This window comes from Bidens hawaiensis, unplaced genomic scaffold, assembly GCF_021521415.1.
Source record: "Bidens hawaiensis isolate Kalapana, Puna unplaced genomic scaffold, B.hawaiensis_p1.1 tig00012385_1, whole genome shotgun sequence".
Lineage (NCBI taxonomy): Eukaryota > Viridiplantae > Streptophyta > Magnoliopsida > Asterales > Asteraceae > Bidens > Bidens hawaiensis.
The window spans coordinates 106,137-128,092 of NW_027492011.1; the positions used below are offsets into that span (position 1 = coordinate 106,137).

The 21,956-nt window shown below is 38.0% G+C and overlaps 1 protein-coding gene across 1 annotated transcript; it reads left to right on the forward strand.

The window, feature by feature from the left end:
- The first annotated feature begins 3,059 nt into the window (after positions 1 to 3,059).
- On the forward strand, positions 3,060 to 3,530 carry LOC143540892 (uncharacterized). Its single transcript, XM_077033854.1, has one exon. The coding sequence runs from the start codon at positions 3,060 to 3,062 to the stop codon at positions 3,528 to 3,530; it is 471 nt and encodes a 156-aa protein (XP_076889969.1).
- Positions 3,531 to 21,956: the final 18,426 nt, after the last annotated feature.

A 21,956-nucleotide genomic window follows, 5' to 3' on the forward strand; every position in this document is an offset into this window, starting at 1 on the left:
AAAGCAAGTTCAAAGTAGAATTGCTTAAAGCTTTTATGGTTCTCAATGTGAAAAAGTAAAGAATCATAAATATGAAAATAGAAGTGTCATGTGTAGTTGAATCGTCTATACAAGTTGAATGATTCATTGCACACACATGTATATACATAATTATCATAGCCTCATATGACTTGTATAGTTGTATATATATGTTGGGTTGTGAGAATCACATGTTAAATCTCGCTGTTGAAAGGGGTTGTCGACTTGTCTCGGTTTTTTCTGAAGGTGTCGACGTGACGTATACGCACGTTGGATTAGTGTATACATACGTTAGACCTTAAGGTGGTTGTTGTGTTACGCCAGAAGCCTATAAATATATTAAAAACATAGTTACTCTGTCATTGTATACGTATGGTGATATAGTTTAGGCGTATGCTAAATGATTCCCAGACGCGAAATTATTTTAACATTTATGCTAAATGATTCTTAACAATCTCAATTTAGGTTCGAGTTTTGATTTAAATTTCTCACTTAACAATCGCCAATGGTTTTAAATTATACAATTTTATGGAAATCACCCATAGTATATATTTAAATCTATTAGGGTTTCATGTGTTATATTCTATAGCTTGCATCCAGCAGAAATTTTTAGTTATACATATACATCTTTGTTGTTCAGAAAATATTATTATGTTGTGTAATTTTGTGAACTCTTTCTGTAATAATGCTTTTGAAATTTTGAAAAAGTAAGCCTTTTTTTCAATTAATATAATTATATAAACAATGTCATAAGGGTGTAAGAGAGGTCTACTGAAATCGTGGGTGTTATGAGCTTCTAACTCCTTAAAATAAGCTTACTTAAACCTTAGTGTACTTAAGTTATAAGACATATTTGAAAATGCATGGTGCATGTTATTTGAGCTTGACATTAACAACTTTAAAAAGTTTATAAATAAAAAAATAGTGATTGTTGTTCCTTTTTAGCTATAATTTATTTCATTTTTAGCAATAACTTGTTTGTAAGTTTTATTTTGTTTCAACAAATTAACTATTAATTTTTGTAAATTTAGTTTATTTTTTAATTTGTAGCTATGCATATTTATTGTTGTTGTTAATTAACTATCTTTGTCATTTAAAAATTATAATATTACTAGTTTATCTTATAACAAAAACTAAAATGGTTAATCCAACAATTACACCGCCAAACCGGTTGATCGGTTGGCCAATCCAACCCAGTTGTTATGATTTGTTTTTTCTTGAAACCGTAGTTAATAGTTTAAACAAAAACTTATATTATAATTCCTCAAATCGAACCATAAACAGTTAAACACCTGTCCATCATCGTTCTTCCTATCTTTATCTACGAAGTCTTGCTTGTTTGTACATGCTTCCGTATCTCCTTTTATTTGTTAAAAAATGTATTTAAAATAAAAAAAATATTAAAAAAAATATAATAATACAAAGTTTCATAAATTGGTTGGACGCGCTTTGCTCTAAAATAATTATAATATAATATTATTTTATTTTCAATTTATCATATTATCTTGTGTGTATTAATGTTTATTCCAATCAAATATATATTATTAAAATAAAGATGGAAATCATGAAATAAGGTATTAAGATTTATAATATTATTATACTAAAATTATGAAAAAAAAAGCCAATGCTAATAACCAGTGTTTTAAAAACCGGTTCGTACCGACCGGTTGAACCGGTAATACGGGATTTCGCATACTAGGCCGGTATTTTATTTCCGGTATTTTTGGTCGGTTTGCTAAAACATCAAACCGGCGGTTTTTTCTAAAATACCGGTTTAAACCGGTAAACCGGTTTTAAATTCAAAAGATTTTTGATATTATGCGGCCCATATTTTCTAAAAAATAATTTTAACCTAGCGATTAACATTGAAATGAGTAAACTTTTGGCTTATTTTTTAGATAATCAAGTGTTTTTGTATTATTTTTTATTACGGAATAACTTTTAGATTATATTTTTTTAATAAAATCATATACTTTTGGGTTATTTTTTTGAATGAAAGTTGCATTTATATGAAAATTCAAGGTAAACTATTCAACCCGGTTGAACCTTACGGTACAAACCGGTTCAACCGGTTGTACCATTTTTAGCTCAATCTGATAAGAGTAAATAACCGGTTTTTAAAACATTGCTAATAACCTTATAAGTTTAAATATATATCTTTTAACTTTTAATATCTTTTCATATGAAACTATTTATAAGTGATTACAACCTACGAGATTTACTTCTATAATTACTCTTCACTTTTAATTTCGACATTAAAAAATCACTATAATAGTACAATTTCATATTTGTTAAGTCCATGAAGCCTTATCTTATCATGAAAAACTCCTAAACGATAAAATTAATATTATTACTACATCAATTATATTTTCTTAAAAGACAATTTTCTATATTTTTTCGAGACTTAAAAACCTAAGACCTTTGAGCGTTGTATTTATCATAGACCCAATGAGTCACCAATCTCATAAAAAAATAATTATATGATACCGTATTTTAGTTATTTATGTGTAGAAATATTTTAATAAACCCATCATATTATTTTACATATTATTTTACAAAAAGTTAAAAACGTATTTATGATTTTTACAATAAAAAAACCTTCAATTACCTTTTCCATATTTTTAATAATATATTTCTAATTCAAACCCGAGAATCCTACATCACCCTTTCCTCTTTCCACTTTTCATGAATTTAATTTTGTCCAAAAACAAACATATAATCCAAAATAGAAAACCACTAACCAATTCATTATATTCACACCTCCAAAGTCTACCTTACACACACTCCTTGTCTCCTATACATGCATACATATCCCCACCCTAAATCTCACCGGATCGGAGTCTCGTGAGGGTTTATAATGAACGTACCTATCAAATTCTCAGGTTGCATCCTAATTAGTGCCAAGTTTTAAGCTTCACTATCAGAATTAAGTCTCGTGAGAGTTTCTAGAGAACACGTCTATAAAGTTTTCAAGTTGTATCCTATTTAAGGTCTTCAGCCAGACTGATACCTAAGCAGTCTAACAAAACACAATTACCAACATGGGTGCATGTGCCTCGGTCCAGTATTCCCAAGACCGAGGAACAGGAACACTAATGATCACCAACGGATCACCATCAGCTGTGATGGTGATCCACGCAATCGACGGCCGGATGCAGGAACTCCGGCCACCGATTACTGCAAACACTGTCCTTGCAGATCACCAACGTGACGCATGCTTTTTATCCAGTGCTGAAACAATGTTCATCGACTGTCACGTACCACAAGTGCCAGGCGACGAACATCTCCAGCCTGGTCAAATATACTTCATTATGCCCGTATCAATGTTGTACCGACCGATTTCGTTACAAGAGATGTGTTTGTTGGCTATTAAGGCAAGTATTGCAATTGAGAAGAGTTTGGAGATGAAGAAGAAAATGGCTAAGACGACGTCGTTTGGTGGACGGCGTAAAAGGAATGGTGATAATAATAAGAAGGTGGACTTTCAAGTGGCGTTGAAAATGTTGGGATAGGATGATGGTGAACACGTCGTAGTGGATTTAATATGAAGAATTGAAATATTGAATGAGTCGTGGGTTTATAATGTGAGATAGTCGTCTTAATTAATGTAAATTGGTATCTTAATATTAATATTGATTAAAGACCCAATTACAAATTTTGTCCTTTAAAAAAAGCCAAATTACGGTTCGTGTCCTTTTTTTAGTTTCCTTGCAGGCGGTGTACTTTAAACATTTTTTTCCTACAAGTTTTGTCCTTTACGCTAACTGGGTTAGAAAAAGTCAGTTAAATCCCATCACGTGAGGTAGAGATGGTCAAAAAAACCGGTCCGGGAACCGGTTTGCAGGTTTAAACCGGAAACCGGTTTTTACGAAAACCGGTTTTTTAAAAACCGGTTTGACCGGTTTACAAACCGCCGGTTCGTATTTCGGTTACAAGTTTTAGAGCCAAAACCGGTTAACAAACCGGTTAATGGAAAAACCGGTTATTATGAAAAAAACCGGTTATTAACCGGTTATTTTAAAAAAAAACCGGTTAACCGGTTCTAACCGGTTTCTAAACCGGTCCTAACCGGTTAGACCGGTTAGGGTTTTGACATACAAAAACCGGTTATTAACCGGTCCGGTTATTAACCGAACCGGTTTTTTTTCGGGCCAAAAAAACCGGTCCGGTTAATAACCGAACCGGTTTTTTTAAAAAAACCGATTTGTGCACCTCTAACGTGAGGCACATGTGAGGGCATTTTTGTCTTTTCGTCTATACATAATAAAAAAAGATAAAAACTCTTTCTTTCTCTTCTATCAAACTCTACTCTCTCTCCCTGTTTCTTTTTCTTTCTTAATAACCCACCACTACCACCACCACCAGCCACCCCCACACCTGCCCCCATCCAACCTCCGGCAACCACTACCAGCGAGCCGGAGATCTTGATTTTCCGGCGAGCACAAAGCAGATCTGAAACCACCATTCCACCACCGTCCACCCAATCTCTGTCCTCTTAAACACAACTCATGTTCATCGATCGACTAATCTCCGCCGCCGCCTCCTACTTACCATCACCCATCATCACCCCCACCTGCCCCCACCGTCAGGCCCACTGGTTCATCACCACACTTTCCAACATCCTCATCCCCAAATCTAAACCCTACTCCCACCGTCACCATTGTCATAGACTTAACAACCGCCGCTACAACCACACTTAACAACGACGACACAAGATCTGGATTCCCATGACAACGCCAATCACAATTCCCTTTCCGGCACTCAGATCTGGGTTACGTCACATGTTATCATGTGGCTGCATCGCCGTTTTCGGTTTCCTTTATCGTCGATATCCACTCTCAAGACCACTGATTACCCACGGCGGTTTCCTTTATCGCCGGAAAATCGTGGTGGTGGTGGATCTGAGTCATGGCCTTAAACCCTAACTTCATCTTCATCTAATCCAATATCCGATCACAATGGTTGAAGAACAGCCGCCGATTGATCAAATCAAACTCATCCACAAGCTCGGTGTGACAACTGCCCAATCCGACCCGACCCAGGTACCCGTTTTCGAATCCGATTCTTTTTATGATTTAAAATTTGATTATTAATCTTTGTAAATTTGACATTAAATAAATCATATATATATATATATATTTTTATATTACTTACTAATAATAGTAATTTCTTTCCCTCTGACCCGTCCCTTTCTTCCTTCTCTCCGCCGTCCCGCCTCCCTTTTTCTCTCTTGTCGCCGTCCCGCCCCTTTCTCTCTTGTCGCCGTCCCGCCCCCTCTGCTAAACCCTTAAGCCTGGAACCCCTTTTTCTCTTAACTCTTTGCTTGTCCTTTGGTTCTTCCCGCCTAAGGATGTCTGCGCAGCTCCACGCGCCAGACTCCTTACAAGGAAGCCTGCGCGAAGACCAACTGTTCCTGCGATATGCGAGGCGAACTGTTCCCGCAGCGCGCTAAGAATGGTAGTTCTTCCCGCGGCGCGCGAAGGATTATAGTTCTTCCCGCGGCGCGCTAAGAATTGTAGTTCTTCCCGCGGCGCGCTAAGGATTGTAGTTCTTCCCGCGGCGCGCTAAGGATTGTAGTTCTTCCCGCGGCGCGCTAAGGATTGTTCTCTGTCTGCCTTCGCCCTCGCGCGCGCTCGAGTCTTCTCGCGCTAGACCTTAAGTCTTTTCTTCAGTTTATGTCAGCCTGTATGCTTTTGAAATATCTTATCTTTTGTATGAGCACTGTAGGTCAGTTCCGACATCTGTCCGAAAAGCCACTTTCGGCGCAGCATGCGCACCAATCCTATTGGTTGACAGAAAAAGTGACTGACATAATCTTTTGAAATCTTCTTTTGCATGTCTTGAACAGTGCTTTATCTGACACCTCCCATGCTTTGATCTGTAACCTGTCAGCTTTTCCCCATCCCCTGCAGCTGCCGGCATATCTTTTGATATCTTTTGCTTTTGGTTTCTTGTGCTTTTTAATATCTTTTGCTTGATTTGATAAGATCTTTTCCCCTTTCAAGGGATTGTGTTCCCTTGGGTTTTCCTATAAATTAAGCTAATTTCTTGTTTATTAACACTACACACACTACACTTAAACACTCCCCAAATCTCTCTCCTTTTGCTCTCTGCGGTAGTTCCTCAGCAACTCCAACTCCTCTCTTTGCCTCCGTCTTCTCTTCTGTTCTGCCCAGAATCTCGGTAAATATAATTATATATATTTTGTTTTAATTTGTTTAACTAACAAAAATCGATACTTACTGCATTTATTCAAGACATAAAAACCAATCGTTAAACCAATAACCTCTTATTTATAGGTTAACTTGTGCTTGTTTAAAAATTGGATTCTTGCATTATCTTTCAACGCACCGTTTACAGGTGAGTAATCTCGTACTTAATCCCCTTTTATTTTTTTAACGTTTTGGGATGTTCATGTGTTCGTACAACTTGAGTCTTAAACTTGTTTATGAAATTTATGTGCGCAAAGCCCCATGTGTTATGGACGTTTACTTGGCTGTTTATTTGTATGTATGAATCATTAACCGCTTTGTTCGGCCTATTCCGAAGTTTTCATGGATCCATTAGATGAACACGGGAGACCTATCGTTTACGGTTTTCTTGTTTTGTTTACACATGCACGTATGATTATTTGTTTTTGTGCTCGATTGGGAGCACAGATTGAACTATGAGCTATGATCTATTTAGGCTTGATCACAATCTGATTACACCCTATGTTAAACCCCAGATTAGCACATGTTGCGCGCAGTGTTTGTTATTATCTATTTATATCTATTAAACTTGATTTCTCACCGACACGCAAGTGTTGACGTTTTATTTTAACACATGTTCAGGTTTGCTGTAGCTGCTTTTGGGAATCTCAAGGACACGTAGGATGTTTTCTTTTTCTTTGGACCTAGATTAAAATGTAACAAGACAAATTATGTTATTTGAATATTTTGAGTTATGATATGATTTATGTTACTTTACGATTTGTGTTCTGCGCGTGCGCAATGAAAATGTATTTATTAAATATTGACACCCAAATAGTGTCACGAGTAATGAAACAATACGTGGCGCCCCGATGTATAATCCGCCATCGGTCGGGGTGTTACAGATTAGTATCAGAGCTCCGTGACTTTAGGATAGGTGGTTAGACGTAACGACCTAGAATACCTAAGAGTCCCTTCTCGCGCATGAGAAATATCTCATGTTCGCGCGCTAATTGTTAATTACTCGATATTTATAAAATATGCTTGCGCATACGCAGCACATGATTTCGTGTTTTATCCGCGATCTTTCGATTTTTATTGTTAAATTTCAATTTATTTCTTTACTTACATATTCGTTTGTTGTTGGGATTTAGCATTGAAAATCCGAAAAGTCATGGTGATACATGAATAGTTGATTTTCAATCCCCATTAACTTTATGTTTTAAATTGAAGATTTGAAAAGTCATGGTGATACATGAATTGTCAATCTCCAATACCCATTAACTTTATGTTTTAAATTGAAGATTTGAAAAGTCATGGTGATACATGAATTGTCAATCTCCAATATTCATTTACTCGATATTTTAAATTGAGAATTCGGAAAGTCATGGTGATGCATGAATTGTCGATTTTCAATTCGAATTCATTACCTGTATTAAGTTTGCATTTAAATTCATATTTTACTTCGAAATTTGATAGCATTTAACTCCGCGAAACAAGCTTTACGACGATATACTTTGCGCTAAAACGATTTCCCATACCAAGATATTAACAAAAATTAAAACTTTTATAGAATGCCTCCGCTATCAGCTCGTTATCAGAGGAGAGAGGCCGCGCGCAGACGTAGGCAGCAACGTTCCCAGGAAATGGCCGCCGCAATAGCCCAAGCCTTAAACCAAAATAATACCAACCCCTCCGGATACAATATTAAATCCTTTAATGCGGGTAACCCTCCGAAATTCACAGGGCTTGAAGGAGCCACCGTAATGCTCCAATGGCTCGAGAAAATTGAGAACACCTTCCTCCATACCCAATGCCCTCCAGACCGACGAACCTTATACGCCTCAAGTGTCCTAGAATCAAGGGCGCTTACTTGGTGGAACAGAGTAGCTCACGCGCGTGGCGCAGAGGCTGCTTCTAGCATGCTCTGGGAGGAATTCAAGGAACTTTTGACTAGAGAATTCTGCCCTCCCAACGAAATAAAGCGCCTTGAGGAGGAATTTTGGAACTTGAAGCAGTACAGTGGCGAAGCGCGCGAGTACGCTACGCGCTTCCACGAACTAAGCTTGCTTGTCCCGCACCTAGTTACCCCTTCCCGCCGAGCCATCGAGAAGTTTCTTGGGGGTCTCCCCATGGAAATTCAAGATTCTGTATGGGCCAGGAACCCAGCAACCCTCTCTGACGCCATCGAGTTGGCCGCTGTGCTCAGCGACAACCATGTCAGGGCAGGAACACTGTTCCTGCGGGGAGCCGAGAAGACCAAACTTACCAAGACTGTCCCAGAACCAACAGAAACCAAGCCAGAACCCTCAAACCGTAACAACCTCAAGCGCAGGCGCAAACCCAATCATCAAGCCTACGCGCTTACCAACCCGCTCGTTGTCCAGCAACCCGCCTACCAACCTCCAGTATACGCTCCTAACCCACTGTCAACCTACCCAACACCCCCTGTAGTCCATAACTATGCCTTAACCAATCCCGCACTCCCTGCCCCGTCAACTAAGAAACCTTACACAGGAAACCAACCCTTTTGCCCAACCTGTAGACTTCACCATCCAACTCAAGTCCCGTGTCGACAATGTAACCGATGTGGCCGTACTGGTCACACTGCTGAGAACTGTAGAGTCCTTCCCGCCAACCCAATCGCGCAAACAACTTACCCGCTAAACCCACAACCAACATACCCTAATCCACGACCCAGGTCGTGCTTTAACTGCGGTGACCCCAGTTATTTCCGGAACGCGTGCCCGAGACTGCAAGTACAAATTACGCAAGCTAATCCGGTTAACCAAATTTCAAACCAAGTGACGCGCGGACGAGCTTTTAATATAACCGCGCACCAAGCGCAAGCGAATAATGACGTGGTTAATGGTACATTTTTACTTAACGGACAATATGCATCTATACTTTTTGATACTGACGCCGATAGAAGTTTTATTTCTCGCGCATTTGAACAAAAACTTGCGCGACCGCGAGTAAACTTAAACGGAAACTTTTCAGTTGAATTGGCTAATGGTGAAACTATTTTAATAAACTCCGTGATCAAAGATTGCACGCTTAACCTTAATGAACATGATTTTCTAATCGACCTCATCCCCATGCCTCTTGGAAGTTTTGATGTGATTATTGGAATGGACTGGCTCTCGCAAAATCGCGCCGAAGTAATCTGCGCCAAGAAGTTGATTCGCATTCCTCGGGAAAATGGTCAAGATCTTCATATCTACGGCGAGAAACCATCTAACGGTCTTAAACTTATGTCATGCACTGAAGCCCGAAGACTTTTGCGAAAGAAATGTGTCGCGTTCTTAGCTCATGTGGTCAAACCCGATGAAGGAAAGAAGAAACTTTCTGAAATCCCCATCGTGCGTGACTTTCCTGAAGTCTTTCCCGATGATCTTTCTGGTTTACCTCCCGCTCGGGAAGTCGAGTTTCGTGTTGATCTTGTCCCTGGTGCATCCCCCGTAGCCAAATCTCCTTATCGACTTGCACCCGCTGAAATGCAAGAATTAGCAAGTCAACTTCAAGAGTTGACCGATAAAGGATTCATTCGCCCTAGCTCTTCGCCGTGGGGTGCTCCGGTGTTGTTCGTTAAAAAGAAAGACGGATCGTTTCGCATGTGTATCGATTACCGCGAGCTGAACAAGCTCACCATTAAGAACCGGTATCCCTTACCGCGTATTGACGACCTCTTTGACCAACTCCAAGGTGCCTCTTGTTTCTCCAAAATCGATCTCCGTTCTGGCTACCACCAGTTGCGTATCCGCGAAGAGGATATTCCCAAGACTGCCTTTCGAACCCGCTACGGTCATTTTGAATTCTTGGTCATGCCCTTCGGTTTAACCAACGCACCCGCTGTCTTCATGGATCTAATGAACCGGGTGTGTAGGCCTTTCTTGGACCAATTCGTGATCGTGTTTATCGATGACGTTCTGGTATATTCCAAAACCAAGGCCGAGCATGAACAACATCTTCTGTTGGTGTTGCAAAAGCTTCGAACCGAACAACTCTATGCCAAACTCTCCAAGTGTGAGTTTTGGTCTGATGAAGTGCAGTTTCTTGGTCATGTTGTAAACAAGATGGGTATTCATGTCGACCCATCCAAAATTGAAGCAATCAAGAACTGGATTGCACCGTCCACTCCTACCGAAATCCGTTCCTTTTTGGGCTTAGCTGGTTACTACCGGCGATTCATTTCGAACTTCTCAAAAATCGCCTTGCCTTTAACAGCATTAACGCACAAAGGCAAACCGTATATTTGGGGCTCGAAGCAAGAAGAAGCCTTTCAAGCGCTCAAGCAATTGTTGTGCGAAGCTCCTGTTCTAGCGTTACCTGAGGGTACTGACGACTTTGTCGTTTATTGTGACGCCTCCAACCAAGGTCTCGGCTGTGTACTTATGCAACGAGGCAAGGTTATCGCTTATGCGTCTAGGCAACTCAAAATTCATGAAAAGAATTATACGACTCACGACCTCGAACTTGGTGCAGTTGTATTTGCCTTAAAAATCTGGAGACACTACCTCTATGGGACTAAGTGCATCATTTACACAGACCATAAAAGCCTTCAGCACATTTTTGATCAAAAGGAACTTAACATGAGACCACGCTGATGGAACGAACTCATCAGCGATTACGATTGTGAAATCCGATATCACCCTGGAAAGGCTAATGTGGTAGCCGATGCGCTCAGCCGCAAACCCAGTCAACTCAACTGTATCTTGCCGCGCACGCAGCTTCATTTCGCGCCGATCCAAAGCGATCTTGAATCGCGCATTCGCGACGCGCAGCGCGCATCGATCAGCAAAGGCAACCTACGCGCTGAGTTAGCGTGTGGTGCAGAAGCGCATCTAGTCCCCAACCTGAATGGAATTCTCTGTTATCTCAATCGCATCTGGATCCCCAATGATGAGAATCTTCGCTCTGTCATACTGAGTGAAGCACACAAAACTCGGTATTCCGTTCATCCTGGTGCTGACAAAATGTACAAAGATTTGCGCCTTTCTTATTGGTGGCCTGGTATGAAAAAGGATATTGCTGTGTTCGTAGCTAAATGCCTAACTTGTTCTAAGGTAAAAGCTGAACATCAACGCCCATCTGGTTTGCTCGAACAACCTGAAATTCCTACGTGGAAATGGGAAAGTATAGCAATGCACTTTATCACCAAGTTACCCTTGACCGCAAGCAAACATGATAGCATTTGGGTAATAGTGGATCGATTGACCAAGTCTGCCCACTTTCTGCCCATTCGTGAAACCTACCGTGTTGAACAACTTGCGCATCTTTATGTCAAAGAAATTGTCTGCCGTCATGGTACTCCCTTGAGCATCATATCCGATCGCGATGGCCGTTTTATATCTCGCTTTTGGAAATCTCTCCAAACTGCGTTAGGAACTCGTTTGGACATGAGTACTGCATATCATCCTCAGACTGACGGACAGTCTGAGCGAACCATCCAAACCCTTGAGGATATGCTTCGATCTTGTGTTCTTGATTTTGGAGGTAATTGGGATTCACACCTACCTCTGATCGAGTTCTCTTATAATAACAGCTATCATTCCAGCATCGGTATGGCCCCATTTGAAGCACTTTACGGTCGAAAGTGCAGCTCACCGATTTGTTGGAACGAAGTGGGTGAAGTTCAAATCACAGGACCCGAACTAGTTCAAGAGACAACCGATAAAATCGCCAAGATCCGTGATCATCTGCTGACTGCCAGAAGCCGACAGAAGAGTTATGCAGATCGCAGGCGGAAGCCTCTCGAATTTCTAGTTGGTGATCTTGTTCTCCTCAAAGTGTCGCCCTGGAAGGGTGTTGTCCGCTTTGGGAAGAAAGGTAAGCTTGCACCTCGTTATGTTGGTCCGTTCAAGATTCTCGCGAGAGTGGGAAAGGTTGCCTACAAACTGGACCTGCCGCCCGCGCTCAGCAATGTGCATCCAACTTTTCATGTATCCAATATCAAGAAATGTTTAGCTGACGAGAACCTCCAAATACCACTTGATGAAGTTCAAGTTGATGAGTCTATGCATTTCGTTGAGAAGCCTGTCGAGATTATGGATCGCGAGGTAAAGCAAACCAAGCGCAGTCGCATCCCTATTGTCAAAGTTCGTTGGCAGTCCAAGCGCGGAGCCGAGTTCACTTGGGAAAGGGAATATCAGATGAAGATCAAGTACCCGCACCTTTTCTCTGCGCATCCTACTTCGAGATAAATTTCGGGACGAAATTTCTTAAAGTAGGGGAGACTGTGACAACTGCCCAATCCGACCCGACCCAGGTACCCGTTTTCGAATCCGATTCTTTTTATGATTTAAAATTTGATTATTAATCTTTGTAAATTTGACATTAAATAAATCATATATATATATATATATATATATATATTTTTATATTACTTACTAATAATAATAATTTCTTTTCCGCCGACCCGTCCCTTTCTTCCTTCTCTCCGCCGTCCCGCCTCCCTTTTTCTCTCTTGTCGCCGTCCCGCCCCTTTCTCTCTTGTCGCCGTCCCGCCCCCTCTGCTAAACCCTTAAGCCTGGAACCCCTTTTTCTCTTAACTCTTTGCTTGTCCTTTGGTTCTTCCCGCCTAAGGATGTCTGCGCAGCTCCACGCGCCAGACTCCTTACAAGGAAGCCTGCGCGAAGACCAACTGTTCCTGCGATATGCGAGGCGAACTGTTCCCGCAGCGCGCTAAGAATGATAGTTCTTCCCGCGGCGCGCGAAGGATTATAGTTCTTCCCGCGGCGCGCTAAGGATTGTAGTTCTTCCCGCGGCGCGCTAAGGATTGTAGTTCTTCCCGCGGCGCGCTAAGGATTGTTCTCTGTCTGCCTTCGCCCTCGCGCGCGCTCGAGTCTTCTCGCGCTAGACCTTAAGTCTTTTCTTCAGTTTATGTCAGCCTGTATGCTTTTGAAATATCTTATCTTTTGTATGAGCACTGTAGGTCAGTTCCGACATCTGTCCGAAAAGCCACTTTCGGCGCAGCATGCGCACCAATCCTATTGGTTGACAGAAAAAGTGACTGACATAATCTTTTGAAATCTTCTTTTGCATGTCTTGAACAGTGCTTTATCTGACACCTCCCATGCTTTGATCTGTAACCTGTCAGCTTTTCCCCATCCCCTGCAGCTGCCGGCATATCTTTTGATATCTTTTGCTTTTGGTTTCTTGTGCTTTTTAATATCTTTTGCTTGATTTGATAAGATCTTTTTCCCTTTCAAGGGATTGTGTTCCCTTGGGTTTTTCTATAAATTAAGCTAATTTCTTGTTTATTAACACTACACACACTACACTTAAACACTCCCCAAATCTCTCTCCTTTTGCTCTCTGCCGTAGTTCCTCAGCAACTCCAACTCCTCTCTTTGCCTCCGTCTTCTCTTCTGTTCTGCCCAGAATCTCGGTAAATATAATTATATATATTTTGTTTTAATTTGTTTAACTAACAAAAATCGATACTTACTGCATTTATTCAAGACATAAAAACCAATCGTTAAACCAATAACCTCTTATTTATAGGTTAACTTGTGCTTGTTTAAAAATTGGATTCTTGCATTATCTTTCAACGCACCGTTTACAGGTGAGTAATCTCGTACTTAATCCCCTTTTATTTTTTTAACGTTTTGGGATGTTCATGTGTTTGTACAACTTGAGTCTTAAACTTGTTTATGAAATTTATGTGCGCAAAGCCCCATGTGTTATGGACGTTTACTTGGCTGTTTATTTGTATGTGTGAATCATTAACCGCTTTGTTCGGCCTATTCCGAAGTTTTCATGGATCCATTAGATGAACACGGGAGACCTATCGTTTACGGTTTTCTTGTTTTGTTTACACATGCACGTATGATTATTTGTTTTTGTGCTCGATTGGGAGCACGGATTGAACTATGAGCTATGATCTATTTAGGCTTGATCACAATCTGATTACACCCTATGTTAAACCCCAGATTAGCACATGTTGCGCGCAGTGTTTGTTATTATCTATTTATATCTATTAAACTTGATTTCTCACCGACACGCAAGTGTTGACGTTTTATTTTAACACATGTTCAGGTTTGCTGTAGCTGCTTTTGGGAATCTCAAGGACACGTAGGATGTTTTCTTTTTCTTTGGACCTATATTAAAATGTAACAAGACAAATTATGTTATTTGAATATTTTGAGTTATGATATGATTTATGTTACTTTACGATTTGTGTTCTGCGCGTGCGCAATGAAAATGTATTTATTAAATATTGACACCCAAATAGTGTCACGAGTAATGAAACAATACGTGGCGCCCCGATGTATAATCCGCCATCGGTCGGGGTGTTACACTCGGTATCTTCAAAATTTGGGTACTGTACAAGTGAGAGGAGTAGAAAGAGTAGAGAGAGAGAAAGAAGACGAGAAGAGAGAGAGAGAGAATATATCTTTAATATATATTATTTTTTTTACAATAATATATTTGAACCATCTCGTTGAAAAGACCAATATACCCTCACATGCGCCTCACGTGAGAGTATTTAACTGACTTTTTCTAACCCAGTTAGCTATAAAGGACAAAACTTGTAGGAAAAAAATGTTTAAAGTACACCGCCTGCAAGGAAACTAAAAAAAGGACACGAACCGTAATTTGGCTTTTTTTAAAGGACAAAATTTGTAATTGGGTCTTGATTAAATGGTGTTTATGAGTTACCTTATTATTATATTTTTTGAACGACCAACTAAGGAACGCCGGGTACTTCGTACGCGGCCCTCATTGGCTAAAGGTAGCCCAAGCCGGCCACTAGTCCGAACGGACGGAGCCTCTAGTGGTCCACCTATAGAGGGATTCACCCGATAAAACCCGACCCCCACGCCCGCCAAATAGCACGACGACGAGGAGCCGGTAAAACCGGGTGAGATCAGGACTCGAACCCTGGCAAGCCAGGGTCATCCCTCATATCTCCCATATAAATTGATGATAGTAAGGTGAAGCTCCTACCTTTCACTTGTAAAATGAGTGCTCTACCATTAAGCCAAAACCAATTTATAAAGTTACCTTATTTAGTTATTTATATATGATTATTTATATCTTATGATTATGACATTGTGATCGTTAGGATAATAAGTGCCATAAAAGTTCGACACGTTTTTTTATTTTGTAACTTTATATTTTTATGTATTAAAGAATCTCTAAAATATTTTTTAAACATACGTGTAGTGATATCGAGATCGACGCTGATTAGTAACATCAAGGGCGAAGTTTGCTTTGTGCCCGGGTGTCCCCGGTCACCCTTATTTTTACGTTTAGTAGTGAAAATTTTCATGATTTTGCCTGAAAGTTTTTATATATATTGAGTCCGATCACATCTAAATACTTTTGGTAACCCATATCATTTAGCTCAAGTTTCGCCATACAGTAGCATCACGTTTACCTATGTGAAGGCTATGTAGATAACTAGGATTTTAAACGTGTCGGACTACATTGGGGTTGGGCTAAAAGTTAAACAATTTCGCTCGGTTAAGATCATTTATCTTACGAGCTAATATTTAAGTTGGGCTTGGCTCGTGGGATTTGAGTAAGCTTTTGGCTCGTCGAACTACCATGTTTCTTGTTAAAAATTTAAAATTTTTGAGTGTCACACATGATATATAAAAACAAAAAATAATATTACAATATTCATATAATTTATAATTTATAAACTACATAATTTATGGCATATAATTTCTATTTTAGGATATTAGAATAATTAAACGAATGAAAGCCAACATGACAGTTAACTAGCACATTTTAACTAGGCTCGAGCTAGCTTAACTCATTTGCAAACATGCCGCATGCGAGTTTTTCTCTAATGAGTTTATTAGGCAAGCCTCAAGGTGCGAGTTGTGTTGAACAAACCTATAACTATCTTTTGTTGATATGGGTGCCATGTAATGTCTTATGGTGACATGAAACACCAACACAAAAATAAATTCATATCATACAAGATGATATATAAATGTTCAAGTTGATACTTTTAAAACCTTGAAACATAATTTAATCAAATCTTGACTTATTTTAAGAGAGATATGAGGTTCATAAGCATGTGTAGTTTTAAAATAATAATAGTTATTATGTATGCAATTAACTAATTAAGTTGAGAGACTTATATTATATTAAACGTGACAAAGTTTTATTCTCATCTCTAAATCTATAGTCAAATATCAAATGTCACAATTATGCAAGAAACCAAAGGAGAGAAACCTAGTCACGCCATGGGACCCACACCACATATGTCACCAACACACTTTAAATTCTTTTTGAATTTGTTTATCACAAGTTACTATCGAGTTAAAGTGTTAAGAACGAATGAACGATTAGCAACTTTCTTTTGTTTTATTTTTATAATATCACACAGCTAAATGTTAATTCATACACAAAGAAACTCAGTGTTCAATGTTATATAGCGGCAGGTGTGACTGTGATTATGCTCGCGGTAAATTATTTGAATATCTTTCCCCTCTTCCATGTACGCTTTTACAAAGAGAATACATTTAACAAGCCCGTTTGGATGTGAACGATCGTTTGATGGCAGATTACTTCAATGACCCGCTTAAATACAAAAACCCAAAGACCTTTAGGCGTCGTTTTCGGTTGTCTAAACGATTATTTTTGCGCATTACCGAATACTTGGAGCTTAAGTTTGAATACTTAAGCAAAAACTGGACGGTCGAGGACGCTAGGATTCACCGCGATACAAAAGGTTACTTCAGCGATATGCGTGCTTGTATACGGAAACACGACCGACATTAACGACGAGTACTTAAAATTGACCGATAAAACAACTCGAGACACGTTTGAGTATTTCTGCTACGGTATATTTTAAATTTTAAGAAATGTGTATAACTTGCTTTATTTTTTAATGTTTTTAATTAATTATTTGCTTAAACAAAATTATAAAAAATAGAAATGCAAAATAGAAATAAAAGATTTTGGTAAATTGCTACAAAGTTTTGAGGATAATTTTGCCTAGAATATTTTTTTTTTCAAAACTCTGAAAAACCGACTAAAACTACGTGACACAAAATGCCAAAGAATTCAAAGCTTTGACTACGCATAGTTAAAGCATTACTTTGAATATTTAATAGTACATTTTGAATATTTGATAGTACACAAAAAGAACTGGATAGATGATTATATTAGGGGCTTCTGTATTGTGTTAAAGTTATTAGATATTATAGTTTTCTACTAAAGCATATTTTCTACAAAAAGAATTGGATAGATGATTATAAAATTTAAATTGGTTATTAGATATTATAGTTTTCTACTAAAGCATATTTGTTTGATAAATATAAAGGAAATATGAATCATTTGATAAGAAACTAGTAAAGCCAGAAACATGTATGCTACCTTATTACATAAAAAATGATAGATAGACATATAAGAAAATAGAGAAGAAAGCTCATAAAATGCTAATATTTTGCTAAAAATGTAACTTAACCGTTTTTTAAAACTTGTTTAATACAATGAAATTGAGTACAAAACAAACTGAATTCCGTGCCGATTATGACGGTACAATATAATTTCGGTACAAATAGTGCAAAAGTACCGAAAGAGACTCATAACGGAACCAGAAAACTACAAAAATGAAGGTAACAGTACTAATGTTTTTCGGACGGTATCGATTTTATATGTATAATATGTTTTAGTGACATGGAAAATAATGAATATACATCCTCTGCCTAAAATCTTAATAATGTAAAATAAGGATAATATCAAAGTCGAATTATAGGTTTGAATTAACCACAAATGGTGCCAAAACAATATTCCACTTTCTTAAATTTTTGAAAAATATCATCATATAATTTGTTTTTATTTTACCTTTTCAAAGGAGTTTACGTATAGCTCATTTAGAGTAGATATCTTTAACAAGATTATATATTGATTAGTTTCACTATTTAACCCCTATTCACCATTCAATCCGCATATCCAAACTCCCCATATAACACGATCATCATATAAATGTTACCATTGAAACTTTTCATGGTGTTCAAGTATATTTAAGATTTTTGGATGATATCAACACCAAAATTTTAACATTATATGGTTTACACATCTAAAAAATAAGAGACAAAAGGGGGGGGGGGGGGGGGGATAGGTTTGTAACGCTTCTATCAATCCTCCTTCATTACAAGTAGGGGTGTGCGTGGTGTGGTTCAATGATGTTTTGGATTAAAACCAAACCGAAAACCAATAACCCTCCTACCCGGACCCAACTTACAACTTTCAATGTATTGTGCTCTTCAAAGAGCAATTTTTTTCAAAATCTCACTCAAATTAAGCTGAATGCCACATTAAAAAGCTCAATGAAACAATATCTGACTATTTGTTTATTATACATAAAAACGCTTGTTTAAAATACTCGAGTATATCATCTAGGCTTTTGTCTATTTGTTGTATAAACAAGCAAGACTTGCTAACATGATCATGTGTCTATCCATACAACCCCTCTGCAATCAAAATACTGATAATTAGGAAAACTTCTCTTAAAATCTCAATAGATAACAAGGACCATCAGACCAACAAAAACGAATGATTAGTCCACCTTAATACAACTTTGGCTACATCTTAGCAAATGAGGGGGACTTGTAGAGGTACATCCCCAAAATAACCCAAGTCTAATGGGGTAAGGCTAGTTCATGTAAACTAATATTAGCACACCCAAATATTGAAGAAGGCCCATTAGGGTTAAGGCCACTTATCGCCTATAAATAGTTTGCTTTCTCCACAACACGAGGCACATTGTCTTTAACCCCCAAAGAATTCACTCCCTCTACATACTATGAGCGTTAGAAGGTGGCCCAGAGACTCAGACTCTGGTCTCTGGCCCCTTCTAATGGATTTGTTTATTTCGTAGATTTGAGATGAGTTGGAGAAAACGAAGTGTAGCTGCGTTCGTTTTCATCTGTGAGCATTTACTCAAATCTGACTCGTATTGATCTATATTTATTCATTTGGCATGTGACTTTGTTTGATTATCCAAATAAATAGTTGCAAATGTTTAGCGCGATTAAATGGTTTTAAACATATTTTCCGGATTTCCATACACCTTTACCCCTGGCTTCGTCATTCATAACCTGTAAAGAAAATCCTTTATGAAAATAATCATGGATTTTGTTTGAAATAATTTCAAAAGATAATGACACCGAATCCTCATGGAGCTCACTGAAATTACATGTAACAACATGAAACATCTTCATTACCAATTCCCTAATTTTCACTTACACTCTACGTGATATCTCAAAGAAGTCTTTTAAATCATTATCATCTAGGGTGTTATGATTTCTCATTAAATATACTATGAGCCTCAAAAAGGAAGCAAACTCCCGTAGTTCATCGGTGGAAAGATCTACAAGCAATCTCCCAAGTAGCTTGTTTGCAAGCTCTACCAAAAATATGAAAATGTCCTTCACCTTACACATCCCATATTCACTACATCTTGCCACATTTCCTATCATAACCTGCTCTTTCAGGTGTAGTCAACACATGAATACTAAGCAATATTGGTTGTTTGATGATCAGGGGTATTTTTAATATTTTGCTATGTCTTTGAAGCATAAAGTCAACAATTCATATGATAGTCAACTCAGAAAGTCAAAAGATCTAAATTATATCATGTTACAGTCAAGATAGATTGCTAGCAGATTAAATCAAACTCAGATTCAGCAAAGTCAACACCAGAATCATAAACTGTTTAATGATTGCTGATCAATCTTCAAAAGTCAAAGTTGCTTTAATCAGCAGAGTCAACTGGTTTGGATTAGATAAAGCTTTATTGATATCTCACCCGCCGTTGTGTGACCCGGTGACAAATAGATTCTCACCAACGATGACGGGGCTTCGTTAGATAGAAACGTGTGCAAATGTGATCGAAGAACTTGATCATCCTCCACCTCATTAAAGAATCTTACCAACTCCTCCACTACACTACCGTTAATCTCGGTATGTCTCGACAAGGCGACGTTAACCCTAGTAAGTAGTTCATGGACCAACGTCGAAATCCGGTATAATCGCAAGTCGAATGACGGCTAGGAGTATATTCATCATCGTCATAAACTTCCATGTTAACCTAAATTCAAAGACCTACCGTTGCAAAATTAAGTGTGTGTGTGTGTAAATGAAGAAGGGTTTCGGAGTTTGAAAAGTGGGTGTAATAACACCGTCTAACATTTTCAAACGGCTATTGAACAATCTTTTATCAAATTAACCATTCAATAAAAATGATTTTTTTACAAAATAACCCCTTAAAATTTTATTTTTTTTCATAAAATTTCTTAATACTTTTTGATCTTTTATGATATTGTAACTTAGCCTCCCCCCAAGTTAACTTACAATTTAAATACTTTGTAATTCCGTTAACCGTTTAATTCATTCAATACATGAACCTTTCAATTTTGTCTTTTTTTCTTCCCAAATAAATCTGAACCTTAACTCCTAAATCTTTTTTTAATATTTGTCGTTCTTTCCTTCGTCTTCCACAAACCTTACATGAGAGACACGATGATGGGTTTAACGACCAGCATTAACAGGGTTAATGGGGTCGGATTTAATTGCAAATCGCAAATTTGAAATTATTTGACGAAAACTGATGTGTTGTAATACACACTTATTTTTCCATACCATTTTATCACCTTTTTATTACTAATCTATATAATAAATAATGTTTTTAACTCGTTTTAACTTGATCTTACAAAGTTTATTATTTTGTGTACGTGACGAGTTTTAAAAGAGAAAATGATCGGGTTTTTGAAGACTTAAAAGGCCTTTATGATCAATTTTTGAAGAACCAAGTCATAGCCCGGCCTGTATCCAATCTTATGAAGCCTTCCATGTTTATAATATAAAAAGAAACACAAAAATAAACCCTGGAGGCAGCCTCAACCTGGTCCGATCGGTGGATCTTCGCAAAAGAAAAAAAAATAAAGTACAAGCATTTTGGGGTTTTGGTCCAATCGGTGTGGGCAGAAAAAACCAATCAAGAAAAATAAAATAATATAATCTTGAGTTTGGTCAAGATATTTTCGTCCAGGAGAGCAAACAAGAAACAAAGTATTTTAAATTGAATCTTGGTCAATGTATGGGCAGGAGTAGAGACACAAAAATAATTATATAACACCAAATCTCCATTGCATTTTCCAATCAGCAGCCAAAGTTGGATTTAACAAAAAGCAAAAGGTATTTTAACAACCGTAATAGGGCAGAAGATAAATTTTTTGGAGCATTATTCGGTTTGTTATTTATTATGTTTTGAGTTTTAGACACTATTTTCTTTATTCAAGAATTGTTAGACATGAGTTTGGTTATTATTTATTTTGATTCTTTTATTATTATGAGTAGCTAACTATGTGTACTACCTAGGTTGAGATGAATATTGACATTGCTTGACAGTTTATTTGGTTTTGATTAGTTACACGACGTATTATTATTGAAAGCTTTATTTAATTCTATCTTTGATGTGTTAGTTATTGTTTTTATATAATTTTTTGCATGTGATTCTCCTTATTGTCTTGATTGATTGATTTTGTATCGTTTGGCTAAGGTTATTCGGTTAGGTCATAGACTTGGTGTTTTTGATCTGTTTGTGGTTAGCGCTACCATAGGAATCTTGAGTGCGTTTAATTATTAAAATTCAATAGTTTCACCTTCCTTGCGACCGAGAGGTAATAGGGAGTCGGTTTGTCTCGCGTCTTTATTCGGTTAGGTTAGAATTGCGCGAGAGCGAGTTTTGGTCTTGTCCGGTTTAGTTTTGCGAGCAAA

Bases quoted from the DNA above. Each gene is read 5' to 3' on its own strand.
- LOC143540892 (XM_077033854.1), top strand. From the start codon at position 3,060: ATGGGTGCATGTGCCTCGGTCCAGTATTCCCAAGACCGAGGAACAGGA.